We start from the raw sequence: 18778 nt of genomic DNA, 5'->3' as shown, positions 1-18778 counted from the left end.
GCCTCCAACTCACAGAGATCCACCTGCCTCTGCCCTCCTGAGTGCTGGGATTAAAGGCGTGCACCACCATTGCCTGGTTTTACCTCAACTTTTAAAGTAAACATGGTAAAGGGATGGCTCAGCAGTTAAGAGCACTCGTTGCTCTTGCAGTGGACACAGGTTTGGCTCCCAGCACCTACATGGTAGCTCACAGATACCTGTAACTCCAGTTATAAGGGACCTTATGTTCTCTTCTGAATCCTGCAGGCATCAGGCATGCACAAGGTACACACATATATGCAGTCAAAGCACTCATATACATAAGATAAATTTCGAAAAGAGATTTGTAGGGAAAAACTGAAAGATATTTTTAAATCTAAAAAGCTCCCTTTTGGAAGTAACCTGTATTAAAACATGGTGATTATTTTTCTAAACATCTCTCTCACACAATATAGTTTTCAAGTCTGGGGAAGCCTCTGGTAACCATTTTTCTGTATTCTGTCCTTTTGAGGTCATCTTTTCCATATTGCACACATAAGTGAGATCATGTGGCATTTCTCCATTTCTGTTTGCTTCACTTAGCAAATTATGCCAGTTCCAGACATGTTGCTTTTTTAAGATTTATTTATTATGTATACAATGTTCTGTTGCGTGTATGCCTGCAGGCCAGAAGAGGGTTCCAGATCTCATTAAGGATAGTAGTGAGTCACCATGCGGTTGCTGGGAATTGAACCCAGGACCTCTGGAAGAGCAGCCAGTGTCTTAACTGCTGAGCTATCTCTCCAGTGCTACACATGTTGTTTTTAATCAGAGAATTCTGTCTGTTAAAGGTTACATAGTATTCCAGCAGGTATTTTTCCACATTTTCTTTGTCCACTGATGGACACTCATTCCTTAATTGCTGTCAGTAAAGTTGCAATGAACATGGCATATAGATATTTCTTTAAGACATCAATTTTAACTATTTTGCATACCAGAAAATAGGATTGTGGGTCATGTGCTAACTCATTTTTTTTTTTGCTTTTGATGAGCCTCTATACTATTTTTAAAGAGGTTATACTAATTACAACCCCACTAACAGTGTATAAGGTTCTTCTTTCTCTGTATCCTCACCAACATTAGTGGTTTATCACACTTACCATTATCCTTTTGGTGATAATAGATATCCTCAGAGATGTGGTGATGTATCGTGGTTTTAATTTGCATTTTCTTGGTAATTAGAGATTTGAGCATTTTGTCAAATGTCTGTTGGCTACTCATGCCACTTGAGAAACGTCTCTTCAGATCTACTGCCCATTCTTAAAGAGATAGAGCTCTGTTCTTCATGGTGGTATACCCCACCCTTTTACCTGCAGAGGCTGACAGATCTCTATGAGTCTGAGGCTAGCCTGGCCTACAATATGGTGAGTTCCAGGACAGTCAGGGTTACATAGTGAGACCTTGTCTCAAAAATAAGTAAATAAAATTATAGATTGATTTTTGTCTTCTCATTTTAATAACAAGTTTTCTAGACAGAAAAGACTGACAACAACAACAACAGGGTCTTATTATGAGCCCAGGGTAGCCTTGAGAGCATCACAGTCCTCTTGCTCCCCCGTCCTAGCTACTGAGATTGCGGGTAGAGCCACCATACCTAGTTTCAAATAATCCTTTCGAGAGTCAAATACCCATGAGAGCTTTCGTTTGAGAAATTAATGCTTTAGTCAGATTGGGAGTAAATAAATTACTAAATTGTGAGACTACCCGTAGTTATCAATTTGACACAGTAAGAAGAGGGAACCTTAACTGAAGGACTGCCTCCATAAGATTGGCCTGTGAGCCTGTCCGTGGGGCATTGTCTTGATTGCTAGTTGATGTCGGGAAATCTAGTCTTCTATGAGCAGTACCTGGGCTGTATAAAAAAGGCAGGAGAATATGAACTTGGGAGAAGCCAAGCAGCAGTGTCCCTCAATGATTTCCTCTTCATCCTTGTTTGACTTCCCTCAGCAGTGGGCTGCGACCTGGAAGTGGCAGCCCAGTAAACCCTGCCTCCCTCGAGCTGCTTTTGTCGGCCATGCTGACTGTCCACAGGGGAGCACACTAGGACATAACGGGACCACTAGGTGTTAGGTGTGGCCATGCACAGGTGAGGCAGAGGGCTCTCTGCTGCCCAGAGAGACCTCAGTCTCACAGGAAGCGTGGTTAGAATAGGGTAGGAATGTGGGGGAAAGATAAGCATTTACAAAGTCCATCAGTCCAGTGAAAGAAAATACTGAATTCTGCCAAGAAGATGCCTGAACAAGAATTTTAAGAGTGCTAGTTGTGCTCATTTAGTAAATAAAATTGTATCATAACCAAATATCATATACTATGTGGCTCAATCGATAGAGATTAATTTCCCATAGTTCTAGAGCCTGGGAGTCTGAGGTCCCAGTCACAGTTCTGATGAGGATTCTTTTCTTAAGTAAGGTGACTTCTTACCATGTCTGTGAATGCAAAAATAAGAGAGATGTCTTTCTCCTTTTAAAGCTACCAGTAAGAAGAGGAAGGTCCCACCATTAAGGCCTCATTAAACCATCACACTGGAGGTTGCGATTTCAGCAGGCTCCTTTGGGGTGGGGGCGGGCACAGTTTGGTTCACAGAAGACAAATAGGCTATATTTTCAGAACTATAACTAGGCTTGAAGATACTACAATATGAAGTAGAAAGCATGCCACACTTCTGAAAAATTAAGCTGTATGAGTGGAACTGAAGTCCTAGAATTTAAGAAGGACCCATGTGCCAAGCCTAAGAACTGAGGACCTCATCTTAAATAGAGAGGGGAATTGGGGGGGAGCTTTTAAACAGAGACAACTTAAAGTCAGATTTGCATTTTTATTAGTTTTTTTTAATTTTTAAAATTATATTTATATATTTTACTTTATATGAGACTGTTTTGCTTGCATGTATGTACGTGTATATGTATGTTTGTGTGTATGCCGTGTGTGTCTTGTTGCCAGCAGAGGTCAGAGGAGGGCACGGGATCCTCTAGGACTAGAGTTAGAGATGGTTGGGAACCACCACGTGGGTGCTGGGAATCGGGCATAGATCCTCTGCAAGAGCACTAAATGCTCTCAATTGCTGCGATGCCTCTCCAGCCCTTGCATTTTTTTCTAAAGTTGGAATCAGAGCGGCAAAGCTAATGCAGTCAACCTTGAAAGCAATGAAGGCCTGCATTGAACAGAGGTCACAAAGCCAAGAAAGAGGTAAATGCTAACCTGTGCTAGGAACATGAAATACAGAAGGGACCCAGTGTGGCCAGATGTGGGAGTTGAGAGAATCCGAGGAGGCCAGGTTGGGCTGTTGTCTGGTTTTCATAAAGAGGTTTGGTAATGGCGTGCTTGACATTTTACAGGATTAATAAAATGACTCATCTATTTCCAGACTCTTTGGATAAGCTGGGGACAGCTCTGTAAACAGAAGCTGTGCCACTCTTAAAATCTTTGTAGACTCAGGGTTTGTCTCCCATTAGAGAATGATTTGAAGAAGTCGGCCATCTTTTCTGGATCCATTCTTCACCTCTTTAAAAACAGGGAGGAGGGCTTGAACATGATCCCGTGTGGATTTATGTCCAACACTGTCCTGGATGATTTATTTTCCTTAGTCCATGCATCTTAAAGCTCTGATAGGGTTTGTAGATCACAAAAGTAAATGTGGTGCTTGTCTTCAACCAAATGGTTTTGTGGAAGAAATAAGTTCATGGTATTACCACTAAAAAGGAGTAATTTTTTATATACACAGTAAACACTAATAAAAGCATTATATATTAAAGGGATGATTTATGTACAGTAGAGCCTGTATGTTCATTCATCTGTCCATCTATCTATTCATTTATTCATGAATGATCTCATGAAGCTTAGTTTGGCGGGAGGACAATAATCAGTGAACAGAATACCCCCCCCCAGTTGTGGATGGGTACTATTTCAGTTTCCACTCTCTATCTTTTGAAAGTCAACCATCGTTTGAAAATATGAAGTGTAAGATTCCAGAAACTAACAGTCGATAAGTTTTAAAGGTGCAGTGTTCTGAGTAGCAAGCACAGCAAAGTCTCACGGCACACTACTCCAGGATGTGAATCATTCTTGGGTTCGGAATGTCCACATTCTATATACTGCTTTCCTGTTGGTCAGTTAGCAGCCATCTTCCTTATCAGATCCCCTGTCACAGCATTACAATGCCGTGTGCCAGTAGCCCTTATTTTAACAATGGCCCGAAAGCATGAGAGTAGTGACACTGGTAATATAGATACGCCACACAGACACCATAAAGTGCTCCCCTTAAATAAAAAGGTGAAAATTCCCAAAAGGACAGAAAAAAAGCATATACTGTAGTTGCAAAGTATTGTCAGTCTCTAGCTGTGCCTAATCAATAAATAAAGTTTTATCTGAAGTGTGTGTAGTGGAAGAAATGTAGTATAAATAGGACTGCAGTTTCAGACATTCACTGGAGGTTTGAAACTTACCCCCATGGGATAGGTGCTGGTCTACCAAGTGGCAAAGAGTGTGCGGGAGTTCACAAAGTCGGGAGTGCATTTGTTGGTCTGTGATGAGAGCAACCTCTCTGAATAGGACTTTCAGGCCCAGATCTGGGGATGAGTCATAGGGTCTATGCAGCATGAGTGTCTGGGGGGAAGTGCACTCCAGGAAAAGGAAACATTCCAGCTGCATGGGTGGGAGCATGCTCAGCCCATTTGAGGGGTGGTGAAGAGGCTGAGGAGGTGGGTCAGTTGCAGGGGAGAGCAAAGACTTACTCATTTGGGCTCGGATTAAAAGGCACCACTTCCTTATTACAAACAGGGCCAGGAAAAAGAGAGAGGACTCTGTTTCGGAGGTGGTTACAGAAATCCTGGTAAGAGGTGACAGTTGCCCGGCCGGTAGGGTAGCAGGGATCTGGTGAGTTCTGAGACAGGCTGAGCTTTACAAAATATCCAATCTATATGACAGGAATTTTGATAGACTTGATGTGAGAGGAATTGAAGTTGTTGATCTGAGTCAGTGGAAAGATGAAGTTTTTAATTATGGAGATAAAGAAAATAAAAGAGACACATGTCTGTGGAAGAAAATCCAGACGTTCCGTTTTGTTCTGATAAAGTAGGGTTGCTTCTTAGACCTTTCAGAGCACTTGCAAGAGGTGCAGTCAAGAAGGCAACGGACTCACAAAAGTCTGTGGTTCAGAAGAGGGGCCAGACTGGACCCATTTTGGTGGTAGTGGGCCAGGCTGGACACACACTGGTAGAATTTAAAGACTACATGGTGGAGCTCTAGGGCACTCCAGGGTCTAGAGGTGAGAGAGGAGAAGGACCAACAGAGAGAGTGAGGCCACCCAGAAGATGCAGCCCAGGGGAACTGCTCTCTAAACTCGAATCTCTAGATCCATAGAGAAGCCCGCAGCTCTCAGACCTCACCAGACACGTACAGAAACGTGTGGATGCTGGTTCACAGAGGAGCTCAAGATTGATCAGAGCAGAGAGCATCAGTATAGATGACCCAAGGCTCAGGGACCCAGGAGAAGGGCTGGGAAGAGTCTCCGAGCTGGAGGCCAGTCATGGAGGAGAACCACAGTAAAACATGGCTTCTGGACATACAAGATCGCCGTGTGCATGAACTCATGGCACTATAGCTGCTCACACAGGATCAAGCCTGTCAACATTCTAGCAGGGAGGGAAACTATACAGTTTATAGCTTCGAGGGGCGGAAGAGAGAGCTTTCTTTAGGGGAGGAAAAGAGAGCTTTCTTTAAGGGTGTGGCCTTTAAGAAATGCTACAGTGGATGACCCACAACTAGACTGTATGTGAGCAGTACAAATTGGATTTGAAGGATTATTTAAAACGAAAAAAGACAGGCCAGGCCGTTGTGGTACATGCTTTTAATCGCAGCACTTGGGAGGCAGAGGCAGGCGGGTTTGTGAGTTCAAGTCCAGCATGGTCTACAGAGCAAGCGGGTTCCAGGATGGGCTCTGAAGCTACAGAGAAATGCCACTGTCTCGAAAAACAAACAAACAAAAAAACCCAAAACAACAAACAAAAAAAAAAAAAGAAAGAAAAGAAAAAAGACAAAAGAGAAGTAGGGAACTTGAGTAGGGAGGATGGCTCTGGAAGGAATTAGTTGCCGGAATTGGGGTGAATGTGGTCAAAATACATTAAATGAAATTCTCAGAGAATTAGTAAAAGTAAAAAATAAGTTAAAAAAAAAAACCAAACAGTGTTGTTCCCTGAGCCTGGGTAGTTCAGGCCTTTAATCCTAGCACTAGGGAGGCAGAGGCAAGTAGATCCCTGTAATTCAAGGCCAATTTGGTTTATATAGCAAGTTCCAGGAGAGTCAGGGCTACATACAGAGACCTTGTCTCAAAACAACAACAATAACAACAAATACCACCAACTAACCACCCTAACCCTAACCCTAACCCGTGTTCCGACAGGCAGGGAAGGGACCAGTCATTCCTTCCATTATTTACTTATTACCAAGTATTGTTACTGTGAGGTTTAGTTAGGCCTGGCTGTTTCAACTGTAATATAAAGATGGACAGGGTCATTTTCATAAAACCATTCACTTCTGACAACGGTTTCTGCCTTTGATTGGCATTGGATCATGGGCAGGACCCTGCTTGTTTTCTTCCCCTGTTCGCTGAGAGTTGTTTGTTCCACATTCATTCATTGCTCCGTTTAGAAACATTTATTGAACCTCTGCCCTGCGTCAACACTAGGTTTTCCTTGTTCAGATAGATCTTATTTCTCACGTGCAAGACCTCACTTTGCCCATGGCACTGGGCTTCAGCCTTCCACGGTGGGGTTTTTCCAGCCTACCTTGTCCAGCTGCAGCTCTCCGCGTGGGCGGGTAGAGAGAGGCCTGAAGTCCGTCATCCGACAAAGGGCCGGGAGGGGCTTTGGACACTTGGAGCGGTATGCAGATAAAGGGGCGTGCCTCTCTTGACAGACAGCAAGGAGTTGAGGTGGGCGGGCCGCAGGATGCAGATGAGAGGGGGCGGGCCACCCCAGGCAGACACTGAGGAGGCCAGGGGGGAGGGTCTCACCTGACAGACTACAAGGCGTTCAGGAGGGTGGTGGGCCGGGTCAATCAGGCAGGATGCAGATAAGGTGGGCGGGGTCGCACGAGGCGGGTAGTAAGAAACCCAGAGGGCGTGGTGTATGCAGATGAGGGGGCGGGGTTCGCCCGCGGGCGCGAGGAGCGGCTCTCTGGCCGCCGGGAACTGGAAGGTGCTCGGCTCTTTCTTTGACTGGAGCGGACCAGCGTCCGCCACCGCTTCGCTAGCCGGAGCAGGCGCGCGCTGCGGCACGGCACGGCAGCCACTCGGTCCGGGGCCTGCCAGCCCTCGGCCATCGGAGTCTGCCGAACATGGGCAACCACTCGGCGAAGCTGGAGGAGCCGGAGCCAGGTCTGTGGAGTGCGGGTCGCGCCCCCTCACCGCCACGCCCTTCCCCCACCCCGCGCAGGGGCGCGAGGCAAGGTGAACTTCCCGGGCCGTGAGTCTCCGCTCTGGAATGCGCTAATGGGGTTGTGAAATTACCTGTGCTCGCTGGGCGGCGGGGCGGGGCGGGGCGGACGCTGCAGGCGGCGGTCCGGCGGCGGGGACCTCCCTGTGTCCCCAGTTCCAACACCCCCACCCTCCGCCAAGCTAGGGGGGCATCTGAGATGAAAAGTGTGGCTTGGCAGTGCTTTTCTGGTTCTTTGTCCATTTTGCAGTGTGCTATTTGCATACCGTACACTTTCTGGAGCCCCATAGAAGGTGGTGACCCGTCAGCTGATTTGATTACTCGGGCTCAGACCAAGGACTTGATTGTGACTTGCTTCTGACCCAAAATAATCTGGCTCTCTTCTAGGATGCCAGAAACTTATCGGTTTATCAACTTTTTATTTGCTTGGAAATGAGGCAAGCTCGGTAGGGAGTCTGCTGGGTTCCGGTTTTCATCTTCTCTTTGCTCTGACTGGACTCCGCTCAGGTTTAGATGCTGAATACGGCGGGTGTATTTAAAATAGCAAAACTGTCGTGTGAATTAAATGGGATTTAATTTAGCCGGAAAATGGCATCTTGGCCTATTGGAAAGATTTTGTGGCAGGTTGAGTAGTCAGAACTATTATTTTTTTTCATAGACCAAGCCTCTTTTATTATGTAAAAAAAGCTTCCCGTTTGTTTAGCTTTCTGACTCTGCTTATGCCCTCAACACTTTTCCATTTACTGCTCCTTAAGAAGGAACACACTCTTGGGACACATTTTGTGCACGTGGAACCTACTTAGGCTCTGCTAACTTGTTTCTGTTTGTTTTAGACTTAGGTCTCACAGCAGGAACCCCTCTGCCTGGGCCCACAACACAGGCAGATTTTGGTGCTATTCTGACCTTGCTAGGGTAGGGGTGCGCGATAGCCCAGTCTTGTTAGACGCTGTATTGTCGGAAAGCCCAGGTTGATGTGTCAAATGTAGGACCGTTCAGAGTGCCTCAAAGCAGCACCCCTGGAAAAGGAAAACCAATTGTAGTAGCAGTTTTCAAGTGTTTGACTCGGAAGGCAGTTATGTTCTGCTGTCCCACCAAGGCTGAAGCTGTTAACTTGAGCCTTGTCCTTTGAATCTGGAGCAGCGCTCCGAATATAACCCCAATCATCTTAGCTCCATCCATAGCTCTCCATTCACACCCCAGCCCCTTTGCATCGCCTTCCTGATGCTTGGGTATACTGGACGGTTAGACCAGCCATTGCTCGAAACTTTGACAGCCACCCTGGAATCTGAGGGTGAAGGAAAAGCAATCTTGGGGTGGGTTACTGTATAGACTACATAGGAGTCTCACACAGCAGTTACTCGAACTTCTTAGTACACGATAGCCATTAAATGTAAAATAAGAATAATCCATTGTTTATTCTACTGAGAAAAGCTTGGATGAGCTAACTTGTTGATGAATTAGGTAAAAGGTATATAACATTTAAAAACTACCTGTCAATGTCAAAGAATTGTGAGAAACTGTTATTTTCTTTACTTAAAAAAAACCATGAGACTGTCGCTTTTGCTAGTCAGTTGTTTGGCATTCCAGTTTCCGAGAGCCCTTATGTTTTAAAGCTCTCCAGTGACTAGGAAGTCAAAAGATATGTGTATGCCAGTGGCTTATTTTATCTTAATATTTGTGTCGCTCAGATGGAAGTCAGGGCTTCGCACATGCTAAGCACATGCTCCACCGCTGAGCCTCCATCCCAGCCCTTTGTTGTGGGTTTTCAAAGTGAGTATAATTTCAGAATGGGAATTCATTCTAACTTGCTGCAAGGAGAGATACTTGATTGGAAATCTTGGCAAAGGCTTTAAAAACTGGACTCCTGGCTGCAGGATGACTGTAACTTCAGTGAGGCCTTCGTGTAATGCTGTGAAACTTACCAGTGAGATTCTTGAAAGGAGAGCTCTGTGCAGGATGGATGTTGGTTGCTGCACTGGTTTAGAATCTGAACAAGAACTTCTGCGAAGGACCAAAGACGAAGGGAGTGGTAGGAAAGGACACCTGAGTCTGAATGTCACCAGTTCCTCCACTGTGTTAATTGTTTCCTTAGGGAGCTGACACTCAGGATTGCATGAGATTTGTCACAAGAAGTAAGAGCAAGGAAGGCAAAGGAAAGAGGAAGCAGAATTGATGAGGGAAAGTCCTCAGATGGTCATACAGATCAGGGAGAGCCTCAGAATGAAGCTGATCTGAAGTCTTAGCCTGCAGATGGGTTCTGCCACACAGCTAATCATCGGAGAAGATTTTAAGCTTTCTGCCCACCAGTTTCTCTCTACTCCTTCTTCTGTGGGAGGTCATTGGCCAGAAGCTACTGGGGTGGGGGGGGGAGCAGTGTGTGTGTGTTTGTGTGTGTGTGTGTGTGTGTGTGTACGCGCGCACGCGTACGCGTGGGATCCTCGAATCCTGGTGGCGCCTGAATGGTGTGTTCCTTCTCAAATAGAGATTTTAGTGATGTCTCTTTAGGGCTAGCTGGCACCAGTACCTCAGATGTTTGGACAAGGAGGTTTTATTTAAAGGAAAAATGAGGGTGAGTGAGATGGGTTACTGGATTAAAGTACTAGATACTAGTCTTGTTTAATTTTTATTTCTTTTTGGTTTTCTGAGACAGGGTTTCTCTTCGTAGCCCTGGTTGTCCTGGAACTCATTCTTTAGGTCAGGCTGGCCTTGAACTCACAGAGATTGCCTGCCTCTGCTTCTCAAATGCTGGGATTAAAGAAGTATGCCTCCACCAGCTGGCTAGATACCAAGTCTTAACAACTTGAGTTCAGTCCCTGGAATCCACGGGAGGGAGGGGAGAACCAGCTTGTGCGAGTTGTCTTCTGACCGTCCCTACACCACATACAAGTAAACAAATATATTAGTAAAGAGTGAATGAATACATCCTTCTCTGAGACCCCTTCTGCAGGCTCGCGAGGGCCGTTTGAATAGGCCCATTCTTCAGGCCGTGCTCCTCCCTCCTCAGAGGAGTGTTTACGCAGAACCCAACTCCTCAGCTTCTGTGGTTGCTGCTCTTATAGCTCCATGCCCAACACAATGGCAGCAAGGTTCTCCTATGTCTGTGGTCTTCTGAGTTAGTTCATTGTAACTTAGTGTGGTATTGGCAGGGAGCTGGAGAGATGGCTCAACTGTTAAGGGCACTTGCTGCCCTTCCAAAGGACCCTGGTTCGAATCCCAGCATCCACATGACAGCTAATAACTCCATGTAACTCCAAGATCTGACACCCTCAAACAGACTTAGCTGCAGGCAAAACACCAATACCCCATAAAATCAAAGTAAAGTTTTAAAAACGTTTATTAAAGAAAATGACAAAAGTTTCATGTTTAAGGGCAGTTAGAGCGTGGTGAAGGCTACATACCTTATTTGATACAGGGTCTAGTTAATAGCCCTTCCCTTTCCAGGGAGGTTGTCACAGGGCAACAGTCTGTACTGTTTAAAGGCATGTAGGTAAAGCGATGGACAAGCCCAGCCAGCTTGGAGTTGTATTGACCCAGAGGGAGGGGTGCCATTTTACAATTTTGCCTAGAAGGTGAGCTGAGAAGGCTCACCTAGTCATAGTACAAGCTGAGGTATCTATGTAATATTTGTTTTAAATTTTCATAGAGAGTTTAAAATGAATATAAATGATATAAAATCAAAGATATTTACTTCTGTAGTACCTTCCTCGGGTCACATCCCATTCACAGTAGTTAATGTTAACTATTGTTACAGATGAATTTCCAAAATAACCTTTAAGACAACTGGTTTATCTTCTTCTCCTGTCTCAGTAAACTGTAAGCTAGGGACCATAGAGGGAGTTATTGACTCCTACGTTGTCATGGATGTGCCCACACTCAGGAAGTATGGATCCTACAGGAGTTTTTAAGGGTTAAGGATGAGAGGTACATGCCATTTCTACCTGCACTCAATATGTGATAGTCACACAGCTCTAGACACCAGGAGACTGGAAGTATCTCTGCAATGGCCAGGTAGAGGACAGCATGGCCAGTGGTGAACACTCAAAGTCTGTTTGCAAATGTGAGCATTCTCAACCATATTGTGTCAATATTTCTTTATAAAATTTTTAATCTGAACTCAGAAGGCAGAGGCAGGAGAATCTCTGAGTGTGAGGCCAGCCTCTTCTACAGAGCAGGGTCCAGGACAACTAGAACGGTTATACAAGAAGCCCTATATCGATAAAAGCTAATAAATAATAATAATAATTTTTAAAATCTGAATAGCTGAAAGGCATCTATATAAGTTTATGCTCCTTTATTCATTTTGTTTCATTCCTCTGCCCATCTATTCATCTCTCTTCATCTGCCCATCTTTTTGTTCCAATTTGCTTTTAAGACAGGCTCCTATAGGCTCACCTTGAGCTAACTGTGTAGCTGAATGCTGAACTTACGATCCTATTGTTTCATTTCCCAAGTGCTGGCCTTACAGGCACATGCTACCACTTCTGGGTTTTTTGCAGTTGTGAGGATCAAGTTCAGAACTTTGTGTATGATAACCAAGTACTACCAACTGAGTTAATCCCAGCCCCATTTATTTTTTCTTTCTTTTCTTTTCTTTTCTTTCCTTTTCTTTCTTCCTTCCTTCCTTGCTTCCTTCCTTCCTTCTTTCTCTTCCTTCCTTTCTCTCTCTTTCTCTCTTTTTCTTCCTCTCTTTCTCTTCCTTTCTCTCTTTCTTTCTTTCTTTCTTTCTTTCTCTCTTTTTCTCTCTTTTTCTTCCTGTCTCTTTTTCTCTTCCTGTCTCTTTCTTCTCTCTCTCTCTCTCTCTCTCTCTCTCTCTCTCTCTCTCTCTCTGTCACTGTCCTCCCCTTTCTTTCTATATAGCCCTGGCTGGCCTTGAACTCACTACATATACCAGACTCACCTCGGACTCAGAGATCTGCCTGCCTCTGCCTCCCTAGTGCTGGTATTAAAGACATGTGCCACTGTGCCTGACTCCATTTTATTTTTTGATCTAATTAAAAAACATTGTGGTTATCTCTACAAGACTACATAATATTCTTTATCTGTACTGTTTTTGATTATCTTTCGTGGTTCACCACTAATCTCTGCTGTGAAAGAGAGGAACTAAATGCATTTTCACTATTATATCTCTTGTGCCCCATTTCTGCAAGTCATATATAAATTGTGATTCCAGTACATAACAATTCCAGGCCAGCCAAGGCCACATAGTGACCCTGTCTAAAAGAGGGATTAGAGGGATGCACCACCACCACCCTAGGTAATCTTAAATCTCTAGTTTCTTTTTCTTAGTCTGCTTCCCTAGTTTCCAGTCAACTTTCTTTTCTTTCTTTTATTTGTCTTTTGTTTTCTCTGTGTTTTTTTGCAAGAAACAGGATTTCTCTGTGTAGCTGGCCTTGAACTCAGAGATCTGCCTGCCTCTGCCTCCCAAGTGCTGGGATTAAAGGCGTGTGCCACCACTGTCCTACTTACATTCAGATTTTATAAAGCTCTTTATAGTATAGACATCAGAACGTAAACGAAGAGGTGGTTATGATGCTTCTCTATCTAGATTCAAGTTATATTTTACTTAATTCTGGTCATTATTTATTTATTTTGAGAAAAGGTCTCTCTATTATGTAGCTCTGGTTAGCCTGGACTTGCTATGTAGATCAGGCTGACCTTAAACTTACAGAGATCTACGGCTTCTGCCTCACAAGTACTGGGATTAAAGACTTGTGCCACTATTCCCTACCTATGTTGGCCATCCCTCACATTCAAATCAGCATGACACTTGATTAATTTGTACTTCTTTCGCAGTTACACTGTCTAGATATTTCCCCATCTAACTTCAAAGACCTTTGACTTGACAGATTGCTGACTTTTTGTATGTTTTCTGTATTTTAAGTCAGTATCTTTCTTGATAGTAAAACAAATGTGATTTTTGCTTTAACAATGGTTCTCTCTTGACTTCATATGACTTATAAGGTCATTCTACTGAAATAATAAAAACAGCCAGTTGAAGACACAGGATTCCAAGTCTCTCAAATGAGAGAGTAGACCTTTCACAATGGTAAAATCATAATCCTAAACTAGTACATTAGCTGACAAAACATTGGAAGAATTTAACCATGTGTCATATATAAACTATTTTTCCAGGATGTTCATAGAATGGTTAAAATGTTGACCTGTTCTAAAGACAGAAAGCATCATTAGAGTCTTTTAGGGAATTTTTACTGGTCACTTTGTGATCATAATGCAATAAAACTATAAATAATAAAAGTTGAAATTTTAAAAATTATTTGGAAATTTTTGACTCACTTGGAGTTTAAAATAGCTCCTGCAGATCATTTAGGAAAGAACTTGAAATACTGATGAAGTTACAAACAGTAAGCATAGCCGTTCTTCTGAAAAGCTTTATTATCAAGTACGTAAAAAGGAAAAGGGGTGAAGTCAGTACTAGAACTTTCGGAAACAGCCAGCAGAGCAGGATTTGTACTTCAGAACCTGTGTCCTAGCTAGCGGGAGGACTACTTGGTTCAGGAGTTGCAAGCCAGATTTGACTACAGAAAAAAGACTGTCTTTTCTACTTTTCCCTGTCCTTAGCATGTAGCACAGGGATGACACTTAGTGTTTGCTGGATAGATAGGAGAGAGCAGAAGAGAAAACGACTGGAGTGGAAGAATGCTGAAGTGAGTTTTTTTAAACAGTAAATTAGATAGAGCTACATTTAGATTCATCCAGAAAAAAATACCCCCGAGTTAAATGTAATGCATGGGGTGGGGGGAACGACAGTTAGTAAAGTGCTCACTGTGTAAGCTTGAGAACCTGACTTTAGATCCCCAGCACCCACACAGAAAGCTGGGCAGGGCAGCATGCACCTGCAGACCCAGCATCGAGGAAGATTATATAGAAAGGGCTCACAAACTCTGTGAGGGCCCCTGTCTCAAAAAAGGTGGTGGCAAGCAGGCAAGCAGTGTCCCTGAGTGGAGATCTCATTTTGAAAAACAAAGTCATTTTGACCTCTTGTCTAAACATGTGTGCATGCACAAACACACACACACACACACACCCACACACACAGAATTCATGTTATAAGGGATGTTGGAGGGTTTTGTTTAAGGTAGAATAAAACATAAAAATAGATTTTGATAAAATTTTATAGAGAAACAAAATTTCACGAAATCAGTTTATAAATAAACAGACCTGGGAGTATAGCTCAGTGAGAAAATCTGTGAGTAGCGTATGTGAGGCCCTGGATTTAATCCTTATGAGAGAAGGGAGATGGGAAGGAGATGGAGGAAGAGAAAAGAAATTAAATATTTGTACACACAAGGGATCTTGAAAGATACCAGAAAATAATTTCAGAGTACCCTGAGCCCAGATGGTTTGTTAGATTTTTCACTTGTGAGGAAGATGAACTTTTCTCTGCTAAAAAGTAGTGTGACTTTTTGTAAAGATGTTGTCTTTCAGAGGGGACAAGTAATGATTTGATGTATATGTCAATTATTTCTTACTTGGTAATTAACAGAAAGCGTAGAGTGACCGTCAGATCTATATCTGTTGTTTAGGAACAGATCAGCTATAAAAGGAAATGAGTTAATGTGCCTTTCCCGTTATTATGGAAACTATTTCCCTGGAGCCATAAGCTAAAATGAATCCTTTTTTCCTTGAGTTGCTTTTGTTCATGTTATTCTATTACACTGACAGAAAGGTAACTAATACACATTCTAACTCAAAGAATGGTTGGGATTTTGCCTTTTAGAGTTTTTGTGTGGATAGTTATAATCCTTTGAATTATTTTTTTGTTTTGTTTTGTTTTTTTGATTTTTCGAGACAGGGTTTCTCTGTAGTTTTTGGTGCCTGTCCTGGAACTAGCTCTTGTAGACCAGGCTGGCCTCGAACTCACAGGGATTCACCTGCCTCTGCCTCCCGAGTGCTGGGATTAAAGGCGTGCGCCACCACCGCCCGGCTAATCCTTTGAATTATTTAACTCTTTTTGAAATTTATTCTTTTATGTGTCTGAATATTTTGCCTCCACGTATAAATACATATAAATATGTGTACCATGTGTGTCCTGGTGTCCTTGGAGGTCAGAAGGGGGCATTTGAATCCCCTGGAACTGGAGTTACAGACATTGGTGAGCCAGCATGTGGGTGCTGGGAATCAAACCTGGGTCTCCTATAAGAGCAACAAGTGCTCTCAACCATTTCTTCAGCCCCAAACTGTTTTACTTTGAGAAATTTTTCCCATGGCTGTAGTGAGGACGGAGTGGCTTATGCAGTACTGTGAAACTTGTTTGAGGCTGTACGAATCCTTGGGAAGGCGTCCATGACAGTGCTTCTTTCAGGACATGCTGCAGCTGGTGCAGCCTCTTGTTAGCCTCCTGCCTCCTAATGCCATCATCTTCCTGCCTTCACCGTCAGCATCTACTGCCCATGGATGCCAGGTGCCCAGTTGTGTCTTTATTCTCTGCATAGTCCTCTGGGTAAAGCTCTAGTGAACTGATGGCAACTCTCCCTCATATTCCTAGGGAAAGTTTGAATTCTAAAGCAAAGAAGGTAGGTGTATGATAAGGTTTAATGTGATTGGCCAAATGTTTAAAATTAGATTTTAAAGAATGATTTAATATTATGATTTTCAGAAAAGCTTGTGCGTAGTAGGTTTTCCTTATTTCAGCACAAATAACCTGTTCACTGCCTCTCTTATCCTTGTCAGAGGACCCCTACTTCCCTGGGTTTTGGGAACTCATGTGGGTTATAGATGCTCTTTTGTTAGTATCTTCCTCTGCTCATTTTCTTTTTTAATCCTCTTACTTTAAAACAATGGGTGTGAGTTTGTTATAGACAGGGTCTTGTTCTGTATCCCTGGTAACCTGTTTTTGCTTTGTAGACCAAGCTGACCTTAAACTCTTGGCAAACCTACTGCCTCAGCCTCCTTAGTGCTGGGATTAGGGGCATGTACCTTCATGACCAGAACAATTAGTCCTGTTTCCTCAATCCTCCCCTTATTTCCATCTTATTGTCCCAAATGTAACTGTATTGTGGATAAATGTTAACAATTAGGGCTTAGGATAAACCTGGAGAAGTAAAGTCACAGATTTGACCCAAAACTATAGTGAGTAAAGAACTAATGTGCATGACCTCTTGAAAATCCTCTTGTTCTATGTGCCAGAAAACTCATCTCTCTTCTCTAATGGGTCTTGTGTTTCTCCTTAACATTAACAACCAAATTGGAAAAAAAAATCTTGGAGGTCAAATTATCAACAGTTTAACCTTCTGATCTCAAAACAGATAAAACAAAGAGACTATTTACAGTGGTTATAAAAGTATTAGGAAATTATCTATTGATAGACATAATCTGATCTCTCATTTTCCTTCAGTCTGAAAACAGTACAGTGTGCCAAAGTTACATGAAATTATATGCTTACACAATGAACCTCAGGCTATTAAAAGAAAGTCTCTTTGTCAGTAAACAAATTGTGTGGGAAAGGTACATATCTCTGTGTGCTTATATGTTGGTGCTGTGATTGTGTGATTGTGTGTGTGTGTGTGTGTGTGTGTGTGTGCGCGCGCGCGCCCCTCACAACTTCCATGACATGTTAGTTTCCTGGGGGATTCTATTCTTGTGCTTTATACTTTGGTTTGAATTGCTTTGTTTTATTTTATGTGTATGTGTGCCTGCATGTGTGTATGTGCACCATGTGTGCAGGTGTACTCCAGAGGCCAGAAGAGGGCATTAGATCCTTTGGAACCAGAGTTGTAGGAGGCCATAAGCTGTCTGGCTGGGTGCATGGAGTATTCATTGTCACATCTCCTGTCTATATAATTGTAGTATCCCGAACTTTGTACTAGCCAGTTTGTGTATAATAAGGTCTCTTTCTTTTTCTTGTTTTTTTTTCTTTGTTTTTTTGTTTTTGTTTTTGTTTTTTGAGACAGGGTTTCACTGTGTAACAGCCTTGGCTGTCCTGGAACTAACTCTGTAGTCCAGACTGGCCTTGAACATAAAGGATCTGCCTGCCTCTACTTCCCAAGTGCTGGGATTAAAGGCTTGCACCACCACCACCCGGCAAGATACCTTTCTCATTAACTGTTTCTTATCCCCTTTATGTTGTATTTATTGATCTTAATTCTCCCATCGGTCTTGCTTTGGGATGCTCTGAGAGCCTCCTGACACCTGGAGTCCGCCTGCATTGTTTGTCAGCATATGGTCCTTTCTCACTTCTCACCTGCTTCTGATCGCTTCCTGGTGCCTGGAAGCTGTAACTAAACCTGCCAGACTAAACAGGTATACACCTGTTGTTTCCTCTCTTTTTTATAAAAAAAAATATATAGGGCTGGAATGGAACTCAGTGGTACAGTGCTTACCTAGCATGCTCTTAAAATACCTTCCTGGGGAAAACAAGCAAAGTCTATTCCTTCTCCTAAAACTGTGGTCCCAACGACAGACCGAAGCAGGAGTCTGCCAGAGGTCACTCAGAGGAGCTAACAGATCACAGGTGAGGGGTTACTTACAGGTGTCTGGATATTCCTCCCCATAACAGGCCGCAGCTGGAAAAGCTCCTTCCTCCTCCAGCCACATAGGTGGAACCCCTCTCCCCATCTTCCTCAGTCTCTATGTGTTAGCCCCTCCCCAAGGCCATGTGTAATTAAGGCAGAGTTGTGTACAGCAGGTAGTGGGGACAGCTGGGTACACAGGTGACAGTCTAGTGGCCCTCTCTGCTCCTCAACGAGGAGAAGTAAGCATGACAAGGCCAGCTGGGAGAAACCTTTTGCAAGGGGATGCAACTGAATTTCCCAAGATGGTGGCAATCCCATGGTTTAGAACAGTGGTTCTCAATCTGTGTGTCACAGCCTCCATGGACGTAACATATCAGATATTTGCATTATGATCCATAACAGTAGCAAAATTACAGTTGTGAAGTAGCAATGAAATAATTTTATGATTGGGGTCCCCACAACATGAGGAACTGTGTTAAAGGGTTCCAGCAATAGGAAGGTTGAGAACCACTGACTTAGAATCACTTAATTACAACAAGCACCTGTGAGGTCCTAGGTCTCAGTCCTAGTACCACAATAAAACACACACACACACACACACACACACACACACACACACACAGAGAGAGAGAGAGAGAGAGAGAGAGAGAGAGAGAGAGAGAGAGAGAGAAAGAAAGGTGCAGTGTATAGGGCATAGACATTTTAGCTTTCCTGAAGATCTTTTTCTGTTCCTGGCTTGGATTAGCTCATGTGTGTAACTGTAATGTCTTCCTTAGAGTAGTTGTATATGTACCTGGTCCAGTGCCATTCCTATAGCGCCCGAGGAAAATACTTGGGCCACCCTTGTCTCTGCACATC

At 43.4% G+C, this 18778-nt stretch overlaps 1 protein-coding gene across 7 annotated transcripts in view; it reads left to right on the top strand.

The window, feature by feature from the left end:
- The window catches only part of Specc1 (sperm antigen with calponin homology and coiled-coil domains 1), a 261433-nt gene that overhangs the window by 110667 nt on the left and 131988 nt on the right, over positions 1–18778 (top strand). The window contains exon 1 of one of the 7 annotated variants that reach the window (XM_085695063.2): positions 7206–7462. The exons of 5 other annotated variants lie outside the window; for them this stretch is intronic. In XM_085695063.2, coding sequence (XP_085551189.2) covers positions 7351–7462 — 112 coding nt within the window. In that variant the 5' untranslated portion in view covers positions 7206–7350. Of the gene's footprint in view, positions 1–7205; positions 7463–18778 lie in introns of those variants that run through there. One more of the 7 variants, XM_085695064.2, reaches the window with a different exon arrangement.

The sequence above is a fragment of the Myodes glareolus genome, chromosome 9, assembly GCF_982192425.1.
Source record: "Myodes glareolus chromosome 9, mMyoGla1.1, whole genome shotgun sequence".
Classification (NCBI taxonomy): Eukaryota; Metazoa; Chordata; class Mammalia; order Rodentia; family Cricetidae; genus Myodes; species Myodes glareolus.
The sequence above is the reverse complement of the archived record's forward strand: the minus strand, read 5'-3'. Positions and strand labels throughout refer to the sequence as shown.